Here is a 22,127-nt window from a genome sequence, read left to right on the forward strand (position 1 = left end):
AAACATTCTCCAAAATGTTTGGCCAAGAATCCTCAGAACTGCCAAGATGATCAAAAAACAAAAGTCCAAGAAACTGTCACAGGCAGGAGGTATCCTAACTATTCCATGTAATGTGACTGTAAACTGAGCAAGACCTTGCAACAATGAGTGCCCATAGGAGAAAACTAGAGCAATCAGAAGGAACTTGAGCTTGTGGCAACAGCAGTACTGGTTCATCAGCCACAGCAAACAGACCGTGTCAATGCCAGACGCCAGTAGCAGGGGACACCGGGTGAGGGCCACATAAGAACAGTCAGTATTATGGTTGTTTTTTGTTTTTCTTTATTGGGAGGATTAATGGTTTACAGTCAACAGTAAAATACAGTAGTTTGTACATGGGTAACATTTCTCAGTTTTCCACATAACAGTCTAACTCCCTCCTTCAGGTCCTCCTCAGCCCTCATGTCCCAGGACCTGAATACCCCTCCCCCTATCACCACCACCACACCCGAGTCTTTTACTTTTGTGCAATACACCTACTCCAGTGCAAGTTTTGCTTTGTGTTTTCCCTTCTGTTCTTATTTTTCAATTTCTGCCTATGAGTGAGATCATTTCATATTAATCCTCCTCTTTTTAGCTTCTCTCATTTGACATGATTCCTTCAAGCTCCATCCAACATGAGGTGAAGACGGTGAATACACCATTATTAAGAGCTGAGCAGTATTCTATTGTTTACATATATACGGTTCTAATTTTTGTTAAACCCAGAACTGTTCTAAAATTTAAAGTTTCTATTTTTAAAAAAACAAACAAACAAATCTGAGAAAGGCAACAACAAAGATGAGTGAAGAATCCAAGAGAGAGCCAGGATCTAAACCTGGATCTGCCTGACCCCAAAGCTTTTGTGATTTCTTGAAAGGGGTGGGGGGAGGCTCTCCGTGGGAGAAGAGAAGAGAGAGAAAGATGTAGGTGGAGGGTTCCAAGAGGGAGCTGTCACAGTATTCAGGGGAGTTTAATAGCTGAAGCTTGCTGCCCTAGGACACATGGAATCTGACTCCATTTATGCCCCATTCCCAGGGCAAGTAAAGCCAGAGAGACAGAAAGTAGATTAGTGGTTGCTAGAGGCTGGGAGAGAGGAGAATAGAAAATGACTTTCTTAATAGTGTGGGATTTCTTTTTGGGGCTGGTGAGAATGTTGTTGAATTAAATGATGAGGATGGCTGCCCAGCCCTGTGAATATACTTTTTTAAAAGGTTTTTTTTTTTTTTTAGTTCTCTCTCTCTCTCTCTCTCTATTCAACCAGAGCACTGCTCAGCTCTGACTTATGGAGGTACAAGGGATTGAATCTGGGACCTTGCAGCCTCAGGCATGAAAGTCTTTTGCATAACCATTATGCTGTCTTTCAAAAAATTTTTAATTATCTTTATTTATTTATTGGATAGAGACAGTCAGAAATCGAGAGGGAAGAGAGAGCTGGAGAGGGTGAGAGACAGAGAGACACTTGCAGCACTGCTACACCACTTGAGAAGCTTTCGCTCTGCAGGTGGGGACTGGTGGCTCGAACCTGGGTCCTTGCACATTGTTACAAGTGCGCTCAACCAGGTGCACCACCACCCAGCTTCCCCCATTATGCTATCTTCCCCACCCATATTAACGACTCTTAAATTGTACATTTTATGTTATGTGAATTTTATCTCAAGGGACCGAATAGTGGCACACCTGGTTAAGCATACATGTTACAATGTGCAAGGACCGAGGTTCAAGTTCCTGGTCTCCACCTGCAGGGGGAAAACTTTGTGAGTGGTGAAGCCGGGCTGCAGGTGTCTCTTTGTCTCTCTCTATCTCCTCCTACCCTCTCTATATCTAGCTGTCACTATCCAATAAATAGAGATAATAATACAATTTTTTAAGAAAAATAAATGAATTTCATCTCAATTTTTAAAAGAATACAAGTGTGAGATCAGTTCTGTCTGAATTGTCTCTCCCTGCACCGCTGGCTCCGTCAGTTCATTTCTCTGTGCCTCAGTTCCCTCATCCTGTCAACGCAGTAAAGACAGTACTGATCTCAGAGGCTGCCACCCGCACATAAAGAACAGCCCTCAACATCTGGTTACGATAACAGCCGGTGGAAAGAGTTTCAACCTCTGGTGTCTTCCTCCCCATGGGCCAGGTATTTGGGGTTCATCCTGGGTCAGTGAGTCAGGGTAGGAATTATAAACTTCTCTTAACCGCGATGAGATCTTCCAACCTGAGATCCTGCCAACTGAGTCAGGTAAGTGCCCTCCCACCACCCCACCCCCAAACCTGGCTACCAAGATACAGCCCCTGTTGGCCTCCTGGAGGAAACCCGAGCATTTCAACCTTCAGGACCCCAGCAGTGCCTGAGCAAGGAGGCTGAAGCCAATGGCGGAGACGAGAGCTGCAGCGCGCCGCCTAGTGGCAGCTTCGAGTACACACGGGCAGCCATCGCAGAGAGCTGCCAACCTAAAGCAAGGAAACCTGACAACGACCTTTAAATCACCATCATAGAACAGGCGTTCTGTCTTCAGCCAAACGAGGAGCTTTCCGGTAGTTATTGTTCCCAGTTTACAGTTGAGGAAGTTAATAATGCTTGGAAAAGCTCAGCTACCCCCCAAGTTTAGCCCCTAGTACATGGTCAGCCCCAGGTCTACTCCAGACCCCAGACGCCAGACCCCAGAAATCTGTCTCTGACACACTCTTCTGGTTTGACAGAAATTAGGGTGTCCCACGCATGCATCTACAACCCTTACAAATGGTCAGAACTGGTTCAGCACCGATTTTATTTTATTTTTTTACTTACTATCGTCCCCTCCCCCACCCCCCAACCCCAGGCACTGCTCAGCTCTGGCTTATAGTGGTTCTAGGGATTGAACCTGGAACTTTCAACTTCAGGCATGAAAGTCTTCTGCATAATAAACATTATGCTATCTCTCCAGCCCACCAGGATTGATTTCAAAGCTGTAATACACAAAGACTGTTCCACCTCTAGCCTCAGGATTCCCAGAACACCCCACTGCCCCCCACCCCACCCGGAAATTCAGAGTAAGGTGGGAAGCTTCTTCCAGGATCACTTAGCAAGGCTGTAGACGCTTTCGCCTGTAACTTCTCTGCTTTTCCCAGCGTCACTGATGGATCTATTCAGTCAATATTACTGTGCTGCTACACACACACACACACACACACACACACACACACACACACGCATTTTACAGAAGAGGGGCTGCCTCCAAGCAGCCCTTGACCTTGTCCTCTCTCTAGACTAATTGAAGGACCCTGTTATTATGAGTTGGATGGCTCTGGTTTTGGCAGCTGATGACCCTGCCTACTTCAGTGTGTCCTCCTAGGGCCAGGACCACACTCATTCTTCACCCCTGAGAGAAGCGATTGGACTCAGGGCAAACTGACTCCCCCTGAATTTCCTTTGACCCCAACTGAGAGCTGGCCTGCACTGGGAGATTCCTGTGCTAGGAACAGTGGGCTGCTTGCAATGGTTGCTTAGTCTTGGGGTCACTGGGGATAGGATTCTCCCAGATACTCATTTTGAAGGAATCTCTGATGTGCTAAGCTCCCACTCTCATGCCTGGAGTCCTGAAGGGAGGACAAGGTCTGAGGCACATTGCAAGAGATGCAGGGGTTTGGGGACTGAGGAGGAAAGTGGGGCAGGGCCCTCAGGAGAGAGAGGTAATGACCACTCTCCTTTTGTCAGCCCTTCCCACCAGCCCCCTGCTCTCCAGCCAGGATTTTTAAAAAGTCATGAAACCTGACTCTTGTGCTAAGAAAGCCTGCCTGGTGCAATTACTTCCTGAACGCAAAGTCCTGAGGACTGGACATTTCATAAAAAAAAACCCTAATATCCCGTTAGCCTTCTTCTGAGAGAAAGAAAGCAAGGATCTGGTGGTCCCTGTATGCTGTGACCCTTCAGAGGTCCCAGCACAGTGACCTTAGCCAAGTGCCCATGTCCCAGAGACAGCAGTTAGATATGGGCCTTGGTACCTGCATCCCAAGATGTGTTTCCTGGTGGCAGTTAAGCAACAACACGATATCTGCTTGTCTTTAATGGCATCTTCCTAAGAGTGTATTTCTGCCTTGGGATATGTGTGCTTGTGTGCATGTTGGTATCTGTGACAAAGTGTGAGTTTATGAGCTTCCTGGGAAGATGGTTTGTTCCTTGGTGTGTGACTTTGTAGGTGTGCTCCTGCCATGTGTACTGGTAACTTTGTCTAGGGGTGTGTGCATAGATCTGCCTGGTCTTATGTAGGTGGGTGGAGCTGGCTGAGTGTGATGAGCTATTAACTCTCTCATCCTACTGTCCTTGCCCAGACTGTCCTGGACTAAGCTAAAAATAATTGACCTACTGTTTCCCACCAGGGACCTTTCTCAGTTATCAACTCTCCTGACCCTGGATGCCCAAGGAGGGAGCTGGAGAGGAGAGACTAAGCTAGAAACACTGTACTAGATGCTCTCACCCCCAAAATGTGGAGGAGGTGTGTGTGTGTGTGTGTGTGTGTGTGTGTGTGTGTGTGTGTGTGTGTACAGGGTACTGGGCATTCTTGCCTTTCTCTGTAATCTAGGAAAACAGCTGGGGAAGGTCTTGTTGTTTTTCTGCCCCTCCTAAGTCTTCTTCCAGCCTGAAGGTGCAGGCCCTAAGTATCAGCTCCTCCAATCTAGAAAAACACCCCTAGGGACATTTGACTTTAACCCAGCCCACCCCTACTGGCTCCTGGCAGGTCCTCTCTGCCTCACCCTGTCCTAAATCAATCCACTGCATCTGTACTTCAGGAGTAAATCTAGACCCCAGCTCTTCAAAATTCTCAAGTAAAATAGATCAGGACTACGATCAGCCCAGTCCAAGTCCTAGAGTGGGGTGTACAGACAGACACTTCTCAGTTCAGAGTTGGTTTCTAATCTCGTCTCCCTTGTCCCTTTCCTCCACTTACTCACTTATTCAAAGCTGTGTCATCTTGGGCAAATTGCATCTCTGTGGCCTCTTCCTTTATCTTTAACATGGGACACAAATGGCACCCCAGAGAGTTGTGAAGATTAGCCAAGGAGGTGCACAGAAAATGCTTGGCCCTGGCATATAGAAGGCCTCTGCCAGTATTAGCTGATCTGCCTCTGCTAATGTCAATGTCAAAATGCTGTGGGTGGGCCCACAAACTCCACATGCCCCCACATACTCCTTGGCCCTTCCTTAGATGACCAAGACTCTCCATAGTCCCCCCCCCCCCCCACTCTTGGCAAGCAATCAGACAGGCTAGAAATGAAGATCTTGGAAAGAGACAAGACTGACAATGGCACTGACATTTCCCTCCTTAACTCACACCTTTTATGGAATAATTATCATTGTTATTTTCTATTTTCAGATGATGGTGGTGGTGGTGGTGATGGTGGTGGAATATCAGAGTGGTTTAGCAACTTGTCCAAGGTCACACAGCAGAGAGTTTATAGACAAACAAACCCCAACCCACTGTCACTTGTGGGATTTTAACGCCTGAGTATTATAGGAGTTTCAGAAGTGTCTGACCAACAGGTATGCCCAAGCTCATACAGACTAGTAGGACCAAACAAAATGCCCAAGTCTATGCTCAAATTTTCATAACCACAACCTCGAGCTTAACCAGGACTGACATGTTTTGAGATTTTTCTCATTTGAACAGAGGTTTTCGGAAAGATCCCCCAAATGTCGAAGGCATAACAGACCAGGGAGCCCAAAGCAAAGGATTCTGAGTTTAATCATACCAAACCCAAACAAGAGAGCAACGGCTTCCTTGGTTTATTGCAATCAGAACTTGGATCGACTCCGTATCCAACTATCTGCGACTGCAACCGGGTTTTCCAACTCGCCAGACCCAGCATCTCAGGAGGGCACCCCCCCTGCAAGGTCCCCAGACCTTGGATGGCTGAGCGAGCCCAGGTGCCTGTCGATTCCCCCCTCCAGGTCCCCCAGATGGCTCCGCCCTCGGGCCCCAGGCCCCGCCCCGGCCGCGCGGTCCCCGCCCACCCCCTCCCAGCTCGCGGTCTGACTTGTGCGAGCGAGCGGCTGCGCTCGGCATTGTGGCAGGCGGCGGGGACCGGCGGAGGCGCCGGAGGGAGCCGCCGGTAGCCGCGGGCAGCGGAAAGGCGCGCACAGGGGCTCCGACGGCGCGGCGCCGGCCGCAGCGAGCACCACTGAACGCACTCACCTTCGGTCGCACAACTTCGGAGCCCAGGCGCAGAGGAGCCGGGAGCGACCTGAGTTGCGGAGCCCGGGGCGCACAGAGAGGGGCGCGCCCGAGCCTGGCTCCGGAGCGGGCGCCCGGCACCCACCGCGCTCCGAGCGCCGGGCGGCCCTTGGCGCAGCGTGGCTGCCGCTGCCCCCACGGAGGGCACGGGCTGGCGCGGCCGGGCGCCGGGGAGGACGGCGAGGAGGAGGCGGCGGCGGCGGAGACGGCGGCGGCGAGGCTGGGGGCAGGGAGAGAGCCCCGGGGGAGAGGCGCCCGAGCCGGGCCGCGGGAGCATGTGGGCCCGGAGCGGAGCGCGGGCTGCGCTGCTTCTGGCCTTGCTGCTCTTCTGGGACTCGTCGCTGAGCCCAGCAGGTAGGGAGCGATCGGGCTTGGGGCTGGGGGCGGGGGGCTGAGGATAGGGTGGGACGAGGGGCCCTTTGCGCCCAAGTTGAGGCGGCCGGTCTCCGCGTCGGTGCGCGCAGGGCGTGCGACCGGGGCGCCCAAGTTAGAGGGTAGATTTCTTCACCCCAGCAGAGTGGACGATGGCGCGGCCACCCCAAGAGGGGCGGGAGGGGGAAGCTCAGGCCGGGGGCTGCCTGCGTCCGCCTGCAAGAATCGCTTCTTTGCACCTGTCCACTGGCTTCCGAGTCCAGGTCTGCGCTTCCTGGAGAGCCCACCTTCAGAGCAAGCCCTGGGTCCCCGGGCACAGACCAGGGCGGTGCGCGCCGAGGTGGCCCGCAACTTCCTAGTCCCGGCCCGCTCTCTCCGGGTCCCGCGCGCTGCGCGACCCGAACCCGCAGGCGCGAGGGGAGAAGAGCGAGACCCGCAGAGCATCGGGAGCCCCAGGAGCGCGAGTCCTCCCCGCCCGCCCGAGCAGGGCCGAAGGGCTTTGCCTTCTGAAAGGCAGAGAGTCTGAACCCTCTTACTGCTTTCCCCGAGACCGAGGGACCCACCGATCGGGAAGGACTTGGGGGGATGCGTGTTGCGGGTTGGGGCGCGCGGGGAAGGGCGGAGAGCTTGTAGCGATCCTGCCGAGTTTTCTTCTAAGTGGGTCACTGGCTTGCTCCCTGACAGGGAGCGCATCTCCGTGCAGCTCCTGCTTGGGACCCTACCAGATGCCTTGAGGAGGTAGAGGTGGTGGTGGTGGTGGGGGTCTGCCATTCTGTTCCTTATCCCCCTCTACCTCCTCCCGTGGGTGTGGATGTGTCTCGCTCTTCAGTCGCCGGAGGTGTAGCTGCCTGAGCTCCATGCGGACCCGGTGTCTGACTGTGGCCACAGCTGGTCCCGCCTGCCCGGGCAGTGGCTGGTTGAGGGGCAACCTCCAACGAACCCTAATGGGGCAGGAAGATTGTGGCCAAAAGTGGATGAGGAGGATTGGGGGAGACAGCATAATGGTTATGCAAAGAGACTGTCATGCCTGAGGCTCCAAAGTCCCAGGTTCAATCCCATGCACCACCATAAAACAAAGTGCTCTGGTTAAAAAAAAAAAAAAAAAATGGACGAGACGACTCAGCCCTGCCCCTCCACCTTCCTCCACTGCACTGTTGATAACCGCCCCAGTCAACACCCCACCCCCCCATAGTCTGGGAGTCTTCATTCTGCAATTAGTGATTCCCACGGCCCAGAGAGTGAGGACTTGCTTTTTAGCACCCCCTCCTTTTTTTTTTTTTTCCTTCCAGCCCTGTGTTGTAAAGTTACGACACTCAGATCATTTGATCCCAGTTAATTATGATTTGGGCAGACTCTGGTATTCAAAGCAGTGTTTTGAAGTTGGAAGGTAATGATGGGAGAGGGGGCAGGCTGCTGAATGACCAACCTTGTTTTACTGAGTGCAGCTGGATGTGGGAGGTGGAGAACTGGGGCGCTGGTTTCTAGTTTGAGGGTGTTAGGAGGGGGGAGTGATTGATGGATGGGGTGAAGTCAGTGTAAGTGGCACATGGGCAGGGTGGGTACTGGGAGGCTGTTCTGCACCAGCGGGGCAATGCGATCAGGAATTACTGCTGTGATCACTGGAGGTGGAGGGTAGGCAAGAGAAAGCAAGGCTGGCCGGCCTGGTGCTCTAGAGGAGGCTCTGCTTGGGAGGCTGGCAGCGGCCTGCCTTTCCTGCTTAACAAAACCTCCAGCCCCCACCTTCCCCAGGAGAAATCCCAGGCTGAGGGCTTTGATAGATTTGGGTGGGAACAGTGCCGAGCCAGAAATGCCCTCTAATACCCAGTTTTGATTTCTCACTGGCGAGCAGACCCCGGTGTTGAGATTGTTCTCATTACTTAGCCCGGCAGGGGCTGCCTGCCCACCAGCCTGGAGAGGGGCCAGCTTGTGGGGTCCGCCTGCAGCCTTCCCTTTGCCCAGAACATGGGGCCCTAAGAAAGCTGCCTTCAGGAGCACAAACACCTCCCTTGCTGCTTACACACACACACACACACACACACACACACACACACACACACCCCGCACAAACTCAGAGGCTATCTTTTGGTATGTTCTGTGGGGCTTTCTTTGCGAGTCCATTTCACTGATGGGGGAAAACAAGACCAGACTGCTGTCTCTCCTTGTCTTTGCTTGACTGCACATCACAGCCCTGTATGCAGGGCTCCTGTGTCACGGCCACATTGGTTCGGGCCACACTGGGGCCCTCCTTGTGGCTCCATCCATCCTTTTACCATAAGCCTAATATCAAGGCTGGTATGGTGGTCTTCAAAGAGATGGGCTCTTTAGGGATGAAGGGGTTGACAGCTCCTCTCAGTTAGCAGGCACCTCTTCAGTTACCCAGCCCCCACCCCTCATCCCCAAGTGAGTATGGAAATGAGTTCCTTTTACAACACCCCAAAGTTTTTGAGCCATAAAGACTGACAGTAAAGAAAGAAAACACAGAACCATAAAATACCCAGACCCTTAGAAGATGTGGGCAGGTGACTGGCCTGGAAAGGCCACTTCAAAAGCCTGGGAATCTTCTCCCACCCCACACCTCAGCTTCCTAGTGCTCTTACTGCACCTTTTCCTTGGCCTCTGGGACAGTTGAGAGGGAGTCGAGGTGTCATGATAACACTTCTTTTTGAGGTGCAATTAAAAGTTTTCCTGGTGTCTCTGGAGGGTGTGTGTGTGTGTGTGTGTGTGTGTGTGTGTGTGTGTGTGGCCCATCCTTGTCTCCCCCTCTACACTATAGCAAACACCCAACTCACTTAAACAAATGGAAAATCAAGAGTGTTTTAATGGGTTTCCTCATTAAAGTGAAAGTACCGCTGAAGTAGAGGAATTTCCTATCCATTTTCTCTCTCCATTCTTTCCCTACTCCCTAAACTGGGAATTCTGGAGAACAAAACAATTCCCTCTTGGGGGTCGGGCAGTGGCGCAGCCGGTTAAGCGCACGTGGCGCAAAGCGCAGGGACCAGCGTAAGGATCCCGGTTCGAGCCCCCGGCTCCCCACCTGCAGGGGAGTCGCTTCACAGGCGGTGAAGCAGGTCTACAGGTGTCTGTCTTTCTCTCCCCCTCTCTGTCTTCCCCTCCTCTCTCCATTTCTCTCTGTCCTATCCAACAACGAATTGCATCAACAAGGGCAATAATAATAACCACAATGAAGCTACAACAAGGGCAACAAAAGGGGGGAAAAATGGCCTCCTGGAGCGGTGAATTCATGGTGCAGGCACCGAGCCCAGCAATAACCCTGGAGGGGGAAAAAAAAACAATTCCCTCTTTTCCAGCCCATTTATTTAACTGCTGGAGCTGTGGTGCAGGCTCCAGCTTGCCTGAGATGGACACCTAACGGGATGCAGGGTCTAGAGCTGGGATTCGAACTTAGACCTCACAGATATCAGTCCAGGTTTCCTTTCACCTAGACTGCCTTCTGTCCAGCATGGGCCTGGTCTTGAAATTCTAAAACGCAGAGGCCGGCAGCTAAAAATAAGATGGCTTTGGGATCTGGGTTTGATTGGGATTTATAGCAGAATGGGGGAAAGTGTTGGGAACATAAACCCTAGAGAGGAGACCAAAGGTGACTTAGAGTACCACAGGTAGTCCCATCCCTGTTCCCCCAGTGTTGATCTCAGCATTGGCCTTGACATTCCTTCCCCAGGTGAGAAAAGTTACAAACCCAGCTCCCATGGTCTTTAGAGTTCAGTGCTAGCTAGCATTTTACAACTCCACACCCATTTGTATAGTTGGGGCAAGGAGGCAGAATATGGCTTTAGCTTTTATTGTGGAATGTTAAAGGTCCATCTCTGTCCTCTCTTGGACCCCAGGTATAGAACCCTGCCCTTCGATGTCCGGCCCAAGATGAGGTCTGCCTCCTACCTCCTCTGCACTCCTTTGCCCTTCCTGCCAACACCTTCTAAGGAGAGTGGGCATCCTAGAAGGCTCCCCCCCCCACACACACACCCAGCAGGGGGAGATGGAGGAGGAAGGGACAACAACCAAGCCAGAGCTGCAGTTGAGATTCTGGCCTCCTCTTCTTCCTCCTCTCACCGGTTTCTTAAACAGCTTCCAGAAATGGACTCATTAAAGCTGTGAAGGCAAAAATGAAGCCAAACAAGTGCATCCCGTGCTTTTCTGTGTCTCCTTCATTTTTTTTTTTTTACAGAGAAATGTAAAATACTGTAATTAGAATAACACAAAGAAGGCCAGTTTCTAGTCTAGGGAATTCCTCCACTCCACACGGTGGATTGGTTTGTGAAGTTGGTGCTGGGGCGCCCCCTCCTGCCACCGCGGAGCCAGTGCTCAGCCCATGCTGCCCTGGGGCTCTGGGAGAAGGCTCTGTAGTTTTCCCCCCACCCTGCACATTTTGGTGAGCCCCTCCTAGGCCTTTTTTTTTTTTTTTTTTGGTGGGACGGGAGTAAGCCTGAAATCCCAGAGCTCCTCACATCATTGTGACTGGGGGGTGGGGTGTAGGGGAAGGCAGGCTAGCTGGATTTGAACTTTAGGACAGAGCACCCTGCTGGGCACAGCAGACCCAGCCACAGGTCCCTGTGGTGCTTTCCCTCCCTCCACCCCCACCCCCCCAATTTGGCCGCTGCTGATGGCAGCAAAAACATTTGCTGAAGTGAAGGCAGAGGAACTCCCCCTCCCCCCTTTGTTTCCCTTCCTTCTCTCTGAAAGCACCAAGCTTCAGCTTCTGGCTTTGGGAAGCTCCCGAATTTACCCTTACGGACAAAGCAGCCTGATTAGCATCTCCACCCTGGTGGGGCGGATTCTAAGCTGCTTCTGTCGGCTACTCAGTTACCTGGGGGCCCAGTGCTTCACTTCCTGGCAGCAGCCCCCCCCCCCATACACACACACTCCTCCCACACACACACTCCTCCCAAATGAGTCTGCGGGAACCCTGGGAGCCTAACAGGAGCCTTCCCTTCCTACCTCCTCCTAAAAACGGGCTTGCCCCCAGCGCCTCACAGCTTCCCAGGCTGCATGGCTCATTTCTCCAGGAAGGCAGGCTGTGGGTGTGAGAACATGTTCAGCAGTGTGTACGGGGAGTGAGAACGCCCACTGGGGAGGTGGGTGGCGGTGGGAGTGTGCAGTGGGAGGGGAGGTGGGCGTGTTGGTGTCTGGAGAGGGGAAAGTGTGGCAGGAACGGTTATGTGTAGGGGAGACTTGTCCCCTCTGTATTTGGACATGTGAAGTGTGAGGCAGGTGGTTGGGGGTGTGTTTGGGGGTGTGTGTGGCATGCACATGGGTGTGCCCGAGGTGTGTTTATGTATAAATAGGTGTGTGTGGGTACCTGTAGTGGGTGAGTCACCGCCAGGCCTGGGAAGCTGCAGCCATTCTGTTGTGCTGGGGATGCCTCTTCAGGATGGGACTTGGCCCTTTGCCCTTGAGCACTAAGGAATTCTTGTTTTTGCCCCTCACTGAGGGCTGTGAGCAGGGTTGCATCTGAATGCCAGGTTCTGGCAGAGGCTGACTTCCCCTGTTGAGGGTAGGTGGGTCAGGCCTTTCTTCTTCTTTTTTAATGTTTTATTTATTTATTATTGTATAGAGACAGAGAGAAATTGAGAAGAGAAGAGAGAGAGAGAAGAGACTTAGAGACACATGCAGCCCTGCTTCACCACTCGTGAAGTTTTTCCGTGCAGGGGACCAGGGGCTTGAACCTGGACCCTTGCGCACTGTAATGCATGCGCTTAACCAAGTGCGCCACCACCTGGCCCCGGGTCAGGCCTTTCTGAGCGTGGGTCTTGGTGTTCCATCCCAAGGAAGGTGGGCCAGAGATGGGTCCTGAAGCCAGTAACCCCCAGGAGCAGAGAGGTCTGAGCCCTGGGCTCTCCTGTAGTCAGCACCCAGCTTATCCACCGAGTGGTGGGCCTATGTGGGGTGTAGAATTCTGCCCTCTGATCGGAGTCAGGCCACAGCTTCAGCCCTCTTGGGGCAGTCAGTGTTTGTCTTGTGGAATTTGCTGGAGAAGAGGCAGGGAGAACTTGAGTGAGTGGCAGCTCTCGGGAGCAGCCAAGACAAGCATGGCTGAGGCTAACACTGTGGAAGCAGGTACATGAGGACACACAGACACGCAGACACTCAGGAACCCGGCGTGCACTGTCCTTACCATCTCCTTGGTCACAGAGGGCTCCCCTGCTTCTCCAGTGCTACTCAGCTTTTTTCCTCGAGTAAGATGTCCCCTTGTGGAACTGGGAGAGGAGGCACATCACAGCCCCGTACATGTGCTCAGAGCTCAGAACCCTCATCTATGTGGGACCTCACTTGGTCTTGTAAGAATCCCACAGAGAGCTGACCTGGGGCCCAGCTCAGAGCCAGGACAGTCCTGGCCTCAGCCCTCAAGGTTGTCACTGTCCTGGAGGCTGAGGTTCACTCCACAAACTATAAGTGACATCCAGAGTGTCTGAGAAGCCTGTGAGGACAATGCCAGCAATGAGTAAACTGTCTAAGCCTTGGGGTTCCTGGAGAGGGTGATATGAGCCAGATCCTGACTCACTTTGTTGGATCTTTTTTTTTTCAATTTTTATTTATAAAAAGAAAACACTGACAAAACCATAGGATAAGAGGGGTACAACTCCACACAGTTTCCACCACCAGAACTCCATATCCCCTCCCCTCCCCTGATAGCTTTCCTATTCTTTAACCCTCTGGGAGTATGGACCCAGAGTCATTATGGGATGTAAAAGGTGGAAGGTCTGGCTTCTATAATTGCTCCCCCGATGAACTTGTTGGATTTTCTAAGAGTGTGGCTTGCGGTGGTAGAAGTGGTGATGGGACAGGTGTAAGAAGTACCTGGGGCACCTGGCCTGAGGCTTCACCCATTCTTAGAAATGGTACTGGAAGCATCTGGAAGGCACAGATGAGCTCCCTCACCCCCAACCCCTACAGGATTTTCACTTCGCCTCTCAGCTACCTCTGTGGACTGGGCCCAGGGCCAGGGAGGGGCTTAAGAGAAAAAAGATTTCTTATTCTGTGATTCATTCTCTGTGATTCTTGAAGAGAGGTGAGTCTAGAAAAATGTCAATACTTTTTAAAGTACTGGTAGAGGTTACTTTGAGGGTGGGAACTTGGGGAGGTATTCTTTGCCTCCCATGATGCCCCTTCCAGAACAGTAAGGGGAGAGCCAGCTGAGGAGAGTGGCCCTCCTCACAGAAGCCCCTCCTCAGAGCTTCAGCTGTGTGTGCAGAGGGTGCAGAGCCTGTGTGGCTAAGTGGAGTATTTGTTTGTGGAAGGAAGGCCTCGCTCAAGCTGGATTTCACTGTCCCCGGGGCCATTTTATCAGAGAATGAGGGACACCACAGCTTCGAAGCGTCTCCCAGTGCCGTGGTATCTTACCTTCACTGCTGGGGCTCAAACCTGGGTCCTGCGCATTGCAAGTCCTGTGTCCTTCCTGCTGAGCTACTGGAGTTTGGAGCCAGTCAACATAACCTGCCAGCATTACCACTCCTGATGCAGGAGGGGGAGACTCCAGTTCTTCTGTTACCAAGTGACCCTGGGAAAGAGCTTCCTCCATTGCCACAGCAACACCCATGTGGTGGCAGGACTCAGCCCTGGCATGCTTGCATGGTGTCCTATCCTGTAAGAGCTAGCTCTCATCTCTCAGCCTGGGTGGTTGCTTTTTTTCTTTTCCTCCTCCTTCTTTTTCTTCTTCCTTTTCTCTAATTCCATCCAAAGAAGCCCCAACAGTCAGCAAGATACTGAAGTAGCCAGGGCCCAGACCCACTTGTGTTTACAAAGGCCCCTCCAGAAAGTCGATATATCGACTGGAATGCCCTTGTGAGCAGGATGCAGCCCTAGGTCTCTCTGCAAAGCCATAAATCACCCTCTAGGACCTCGGTCCCATTTTCCTGCTCCATAAGCATCTCTTGCCTCTGAGAGCAGGAGCTTTAGATGCTGGGCTGGGCCCAGGAGGCAGGGGAGGCTCTCGCCGGGCAGGTGAGAAAAAAGGTGGCCTGTGCAGGGTGTGGTGGGGATGGGCCACGAGATCACCTGCCCACACACAGGAGGCTGGAGCACTGACCAGGCGTTCAAATGCGGTACACATGCACATTCACTCTGTCCAAGCATCTCTGAGGTCAGAGGGGAGCAATGCATGGGACTGGCCTCAGAACTGGCAGATTCTGTGTCACTTCTTGAAGCATGAGCCACCTGCCAGGCCTGTGATGCTGGGGTGCATGAGGATGTATGATGGCACCACAGACAGGAGCCTGTTCACTGAGGAGCTGAGCTGTATGTGTCCCAAGTTGGGGGGGTCAGGCTGGGTCCTTGCAGGGCAGGCTTTGCAGTCATTCTGCTTGCCATCCCGTCCGCCCTACTGCGTGTCCGAGAGCAAGTTGTCTGCCCTCCCTGAGCGTGACTTTCTGTGAACCAATGCTTTCCAGCTTCCAGAGGATTCGGTAGTCCTTCCTCACACATCAGCTTGCTTGTTGGTGTCAGATATGAGGTTCTGGTAGAAAAAAGCTTAAGCTGTTTGGGACTGGGCCCAAGAAAGACTTTTTGCAGGAAGGAAGATGATGTTTGGCCTTTGATGAGTGAGCAGAATGTGGGTAAGTGGAGTGGAGTTCCTGGCAGGGATGTGTGTGTGTGTGTGTGTGTGTGTGTGTGTGTGTGTAGGTGTAGGTGTGGAGTTCCAGCATATCCACCCAGAAAACAAATTCCAGATTCAGCCAGTGACTCTTATCTGATCACCTGGTAAAATAAGACCTCAGGACTAGGGCTTTCCCTTTTAGCACAGTGGAAAGAGCTAAGACTTTGGACTTTAAAGAATTTGAATCCTGGGGCCAGAAGATCGCTTACCTGGTAGAGTGCATACTTTATCATATGTGAGGACCGGGGTTTGAGCCTTGGGACTACGTGCAATGACCGAGAATGGCACCCAGGTGCCTCCAAGGCCTGGTGGAGCATTCCTGTGGTGTCTCTTCTCTAGCTCTCTCTCTCCCTTTTTAATGAATTTTTAAAATAATTTTTATTATCTCTGGGGGTCAGGCGGTAGCACAGCGGGTTAAGTGCACATGGTGTGAAGGACCGGCGTAAGGATACCGGTTTGAGCCCCAGGCTCCCCACCTGCAGGGGGGTCACTTCACAAATGGTGAAGCAAGTCTGCAGATGTCTATCTTTCTCCCCCTGTCTTCCCCTCCTCTCTCAATTTCTCTCTGTCCTATCCAACAGCAATGACATCAATAACAATAATGACAACAACAAGGGCAACAAAATGGGAAAAAATAGCCTCCAGGAGCAGTGGATTTGTAGGCACCCAGCCCTAGCAATAACCCTGGAGGCTAAATAAATAAATAAAATTATTTTTATTATCTTTATTTATCTGATACAGACAGCCAGACATTGAGAGGATGGGGAAAGTGAGAGGAGAGAGAGACAGAGAGACACCTGCATCCCTGCTTCACACTGGTGAAGCTTTCCCCCTGCAGGTGAGGACCAGGGGCTTGAACCTGGGTCCTTGCACGTTGTAACATGTGCACTCAACCAGGTGCGCTACCACCCAGCCCTGCTCTCCCTCTGTCTGAATAAAAGGAGTGAAAAAGTTTGTCCAGGAGCAGTGGAATCACACATGCTTGATGTCCCAGTGCCACCAAAAAGGGGGGTGGTTTCTGTCTTACTGAGTACCTGGGTCCGGTGGCTTCACCTCTCTGGACCTCAGTGTCTGTATCTGTTGGGAGTGGGTGGGGGTGACCCTTCCCCTTCACCAGGCAGTGATGTGATGGGAGACAGCACAGAATAGTTGCTCGATGACTCCCACCACCTTTCCTCCTGCCTGCTGACCCCTGGCTGGGGCTGGGCCCTGTTCTCTCCCTGTGGCTCTGGGCAAGAGAGCAAAAGACCATCAGACCCCAGCAGCAGCTGTAGGGGCTGGCAGAGGGAGGCTGCGTTTCAGGTCTCTGACACCCACGTGCCCTGGTGGCGAGCAGGAGGTTTCTATCCCCAAGGTCTCAGAAGGAAAGTCTTCTGCTGAGATCACCCAGGAGCCAGCACCTCCCCAGAGGCCCACAGCCAGTGGCGTCTAGAGGCATTACTGGCGGCAGGAGACAGCCGATGGCAAGCAGTGCTGTAATGTGATCAGAGGCGCCCGCCAGCTCAGCCTGGGGCCTGGGCACCCATGCAGGATACAGACCTTACAAGAAGTTGAGTCAGGAAATTCCAGAAAAGTTTGCCCCCACCCCCTTTGGTCATCCTATGACCCAGCAGAGCAGAGTGAGACTCAGAGACAGCACGAGCAGTGGGCAGGCAGGACCTGGGGTGGGCTGTGTCCCTCTCACTGGACAGCCTCAGAGTCCCCTCCTTTGTCGTACATCTGGGGACCTGAGGATGGGGAGGTGGGGTCAGTGGGATGGAATGGAAACAGCTAAGGATGGGGGAGCAGCTATGACTCTGGGCAGCCAGGGTAACTGGGCCTGATGTTGCTCTCTCACTGAGCTTGGCACTCAGTCTCTGGCATGAGGAAGGTGCATGGTAACTACTGATAGAATAAATGGATGGGGGCCAGGCAGTAGCACACCTGGTCAAGCACATATAGTACTAAGTGCAAGGACCCAGGTTCGAGCCTCTGCTTTCCACCTGCAGCAGAGACACTTCACAAGTGGTGAAGCAGGTCTACAGGTATCTCTTTCTCACTCCCTATCTCCCTCTTCTCTCTTAATTTCTCTCTATCCTATCCAATTAAACGGAAGTAAAAATGGCCACCAGAAGCAAGTGGTGAAATGTGTTCACTCAACACAGTGTTGCCAAAAAAGAATTATCTGAGCCCGCAGTCCAATGTCCTTGCCCTCTTTGTGTGAAGAAAGGGCAAGACAGACATCTAATGGTAAACTTTGTGGCTTTCACTGAGCATGTTAACTTTCAAAGTATTTGCTTCTTTCTTCTACCCTCAAGCCCATTGATCATTCTAGTAACTGCCTCCTCGTGGCTCCAGAGATGGCTCATTTCATAGCCACTAGCCCTGAGACCTGAGAACAGGACTGGGCTGAGAGAGTCTATCTGAAAGCCATGGGCAGAGGCTGGCCACAGGTCTGTGCCCTTCATATAGGCTGCCACCATATTCTTGGCAGGAGCCAGGTTGGGTGCAGGAGAGCAGTCTTAGCTGTGGGGTCGGCAGGCTGAGTCAGTGTCTCCCTGGCATTGCATCCAGTTAACATTTCAGGGAGTGTCCTTGAGAGATGAAACACCCCTAGGCCATTGGCTGAGGCAGCAAGAGGTCTGGCTCAGCTACCACCCTCACAGCTGGGCACCTGATGACCCTTGCCACACAGGCGGATCTGGAATTTCTGCTTGGCAGCCCAGGACAGCTGGGACTGCTGGAAATGGTGATCCCTGCTGCAGAGCTGTTCCTGATAATGCACCCCACTGTGCACGCACATGCACACGCACACACGCATGCACACAAACACAAACATGAAGGGTGGTAACAAAATGAACCGTCCTTACGGAAAATCGAATCCCTAGATTCTATTACCAGTCATGCTACTGAATTATTTGGCATTGAGTTAATCCCTTTATTTCTCCCTCTGGGCTTTATCTGTCCAACCAAAGAGGGGCACACTAGAATCAGGAAAGTGGGTTCAAGTCCTGCCTTTGCCAGAAGATGCAGCCCCCTTGCTGTACAAGGGGGACCCTGACCATCGAGGAGGCCAGTGGAGATGAAGACAGTTTCTTCTTGGGGGAGAATCAAGTTAAAAATCTGACCATACCTCTTCTTTCTTTCTAAAACTCCCCTCCCTGCTTGGGTAATAACAGATGTGGGGTTCAGGATGGCCCACAGGGTGACTTGGTAACCTGTCTGTGGGTCACTGTGCCAGGCAAAGCCTGCTTTACCCGGCACATGTAGAAAGGGCCCTGGACTAGGAGTCTGGAAGCTTCAGACCAACTCTAGCTTTGTGTAGTAGGCAACTCACTCGCCTTCTCTGAGCCTCAGTTTAACCAGCAGCAAACTGAATAAAACAAGCTGGATGCCAGATAAGGTCAAAGGGGGTTAGAGACAGCAGAGAGGGCCTTTGGAAACTTCCTCAAAACCCAGGGAGTCACTGAGCTAAGGTGGAAGGAGGTAGTTGGAGCAGGGTCTGTTACCCCAGGATCCATGCACTGAGTCCTGAGTACTTCATTCCCTGTGGGGGTGAGCTGGGAGGACCCAGGTTGCCGTTTCCCCAAGGGCACCTCCCTCTAGTGGGTGGACCCTGCCTTCACGGCTATTGAACTAGTTGACAAGAATTTGGGTGGATTCCCATTGCTCTCTGTGCTCCACACCCCAGAACAGAGGAATCCAAGGTGCCACGTCAGGGAAGGTTAGTGTCGGTGCTGGGTTGATGTGCCTGAGCCAGCACACCATCTGCCATGCCCACCAGAAGTTACATAATCCTTCGGCCGGCTGCCCATTCTTAGAAAACGGGGCAGGTCATACCAAAAGGGAATGAAGAAGTTAGGACTTTCTTCTCTGTGCTTCATTCCCTCACAGCCTGCTACATTCCTGGACCACTGTCATTCTCCAAGGAGCCTCCACACTTCGGAGCTTGAGACATAAGTGCCAGGGCAGATCGAGGCTGGACTTGGAAGGGGCACACCTCACTGGCAGCACCCACCAGCCCCTCACACCATTACTTTGCTCAGCTTAGACAGAGTGGACTGAGAGTAGGCACAGACCCCCCCACACACAGTTCCTACAGAGATGGCCCCCTCCTAACATTTATCAATAATAAGGATTTTCACACAACTTGTAAACTGCCAAAGAATCCTGCCCATGTGTTAATAAGACCTTCGAAACTGCTGAGACCCACTATCCAGTCTGTCTCACTTGCTAGCTGTGTGATGATGGCCAGGCCACTTCATCACAGTCTTAGTTTCCTCCTCTGTGAAATGGTGATAATGAAGCATGCTTCACAAGCTAGCTTGAAGACTGGATCAGATAATGGTGTGTGTGTTGAGGACAAAGCATGTGACAAATGGTAACTGTCCTCACCAGTTCCCTATTCCATTATCCCCTTTTATGTTTTAAGAAAACCATACAGGGGCTGGTTGGTGGCACACCTGGTTGAGTGCACGTGGTACAGTGTGCAAAGACCCGTGTTCAAACCCCTGGTCCCCCACCTGCCAGGGGTAAAGCTTCACAAGTGGTGAAGCAAGGATGCAGGTATCTCTCTGTCTCTCTGTCTCCCTCTTTCTCTCAATTTCTTTCTATCCAATAATAAATAAATAAATAAAAATTAAAAAATAAAAACATACAGAATGACCAAATTCGGTATATTCTAGGAATGCAACGTTGATTCAAAATCCAGTCACACTAGCAAATTAATATATAATAACCTTTAAATGAAATTTAACAATAGTAGTCAAATTAATAACATAAACCATATTGATGAATCTAAGCAAAGACATGATTATAAATGTTGAAAAACTTTTGAGGAAAAATGATCTAGACACTTTAAGAAGTTAAGAGAAGAGAGGTTTTAGTCTGAAAAACCACTGTGTCCTAAAGTAAGTATTCTATTTAAAGGAGAAGCACCAGAAACTTTTCCATTAAGATCTATAATAAAGCATGGCTACTTCCCAGCTCTTCTTCTCAACACTGTGCTGGAAGTATTAGCCAGTGTGACTAAACAAGAGAAATCAATCAGGGACACACAAAGAAAGAAGTAAAACTATCAGGGCCAGGCGGTGGTGCACCTGGTTAAGCGCACACATTACAGTGCTCAAAGACACAGATTCAAGCCACTGGCCCCCACCTGCAGGGGAAAAGCTTCATGAGTGGTGAAGCAGGGCTGCAGTTGTCTCTCTTTCTCTCTCTCTCTCTCTCTCTCTCTCTCTCTCTCTCTCTCTCCCTTCTTCTCCCTCCCTCTACCTCCTCTCCCAGTTTCTCTGTCTCTCTCCAATAATAAATAAATAAAAGTATATTTTTTTTAAAAAAGAAGTAGAACTAGTCCTACTAGGTACTGAAACATTCTGCGATGCCTCTCTTTTCAAACAGTGTGGTACTGCTACATGAGTTGGCGGCTGAAGTCCCTAAAGGTCGAAGTGCAGGTCAGACCCATTTGCAGATGAAAATGTAGCAGAAGTGGAGTCTTGGGTCACTGGGATAAAGACACACTTTTAAATAAATGCACGGTGCTGTGGCAAATGGGTTACCTTTCAGAAAAAAGTAAGTTTAATTCACATTTCACAGCACACAGAAAAACAAAATGGATAGGGATCCAAATATAGATAGTGACACCATGCAAGTCCTAGAAGAGGCTGGAGTGGATTCCTCCTCAGTGTTGGGCTAAGGAAAGACTGACTGCCACTCGGTATTCAGAGGCCATAAAATTAAAGACTGGATTCTTCTTCCATATAATGTGAGTGCTCTGACAGCCAGGCGACCCAAAGAAAAGTAAAAGTATTTGATAAGCTGGGAGCAAATGATTGTAAACATAAAGGACTGGGAATCCTAATACTCAGGGCACTTTAAAATGCAGAACCTGATGCTTCGGAATCCTGACTTTTCTGAGAAGATACAAATAGACAGTCCACAAAATAAGGGCTGGTGAGATAATATAGTGGTTATGCTAAAAGATTTTTAGTGCCTGAGGCTTCAATATCCCAAGCTCAACCCTCACACCACCATAAGGCAGAGCTGACTAGTGCTCTGGTAAGAAAAGAAAAGAAGAGAGGAGAGGAGAAGTGAGGGGAGGGGAGGAGAGGAGGGAAGAGAAGAGAAGAGAAATAAACTAAGTTATAAAAGTGACCCTCAAACAGGTAGAAAAAAAATGTTAAACTCATTCGTAATTAGACACAAATCCAAACAGCGTGAGATGCCACTTCTCACAAGACTGGAAAGACGTAATCCTGACCTCACATTCTGTTGGGGATGTGAGGTTGTAGGGAACAGGCACTCATAGACCTGGGTAATGAAAAGGTAAATTGGGGTAAATCCTTAGGGTAGATACTTTGGCAAAATGTAACAAAAATACCTGTACACTTTTATTTATTTATTTATTTATTTTGACCCAACCCTACTTCTTGAGACCTTCCATTAGGATACACCTATATCAGCACAGAACCGACACTTGCACTTGGTGATTCCCTGCAGCACTGATGGTAATCGCAAAAATGTTGGAAACAACCTGAATGCCCAGGTAGAAAAGCTGAGTAAACTACAAGCGACCACACACTGTGGTAGATAGTGTGCAGCTACTCAAGAGAAATGACGCGACTCTCCAAGAAACAATGTAGAGAGATTCACAGGCTGTGCTGACAAGAATAAGAAACAATACCAAACAGAATCTCTAGGACACCATCTTTCATTTAAGGAAGAAGTGGCTACAAGGCCTGGCCTGACCCAGCTCTCTCTTATTCTGTCCTGTCCTATCCTACTCTATCCTTTTCTATTTCCTTTCCTATCCTATCCTATTTCCTATCCTAACTTAGCACTGATCAGCTCTGGTTTATGGTGGTTCATGGGGATTGAACCTGGGACTTTGGAGCCTCAGGCATGAGAGTCCTTTTGCATAACCACTATGCTATCTACCCCTCACCGTC

The 22,127-nt window shown here is 51.0% G+C and overlaps 1 protein-coding gene across 2 annotated transcripts in view; it reads left to right on the forward strand.

Moving 5' to 3' along the window:
• Positions 1–6,041: 6,041 nt before the first annotated feature.
• The window catches only part of UNC5B (unc-5 netrin receptor B), a 94,820-nt gene continuing 78,734 nt past the window's right edge, over positions 6,042–22,127 (forward strand). For both annotated transcript variants that reach the window (XM_016195348.2, XM_060201154.1), the window contains exon 1: positions 6,042–6,575. In XM_016195348.2, coding sequence (XP_016050834.1) covers positions 6,497–6,575 — 79 coding nt within the window. In that variant the 5' untranslated portion in view covers positions 6,042–6,496. The remainder of the gene's footprint in view (positions 6,576–22,127) is intronic.

Source organism: Erinaceus europaeus, chromosome 1 (assembly GCF_950295315.1).
Source record: "Erinaceus europaeus chromosome 1, mEriEur2.1, whole genome shotgun sequence".
Taxonomy (NCBI): domain Eukaryota; kingdom Metazoa; phylum Chordata; class Mammalia; order Eulipotyphla; family Erinaceidae; genus Erinaceus; species Erinaceus europaeus.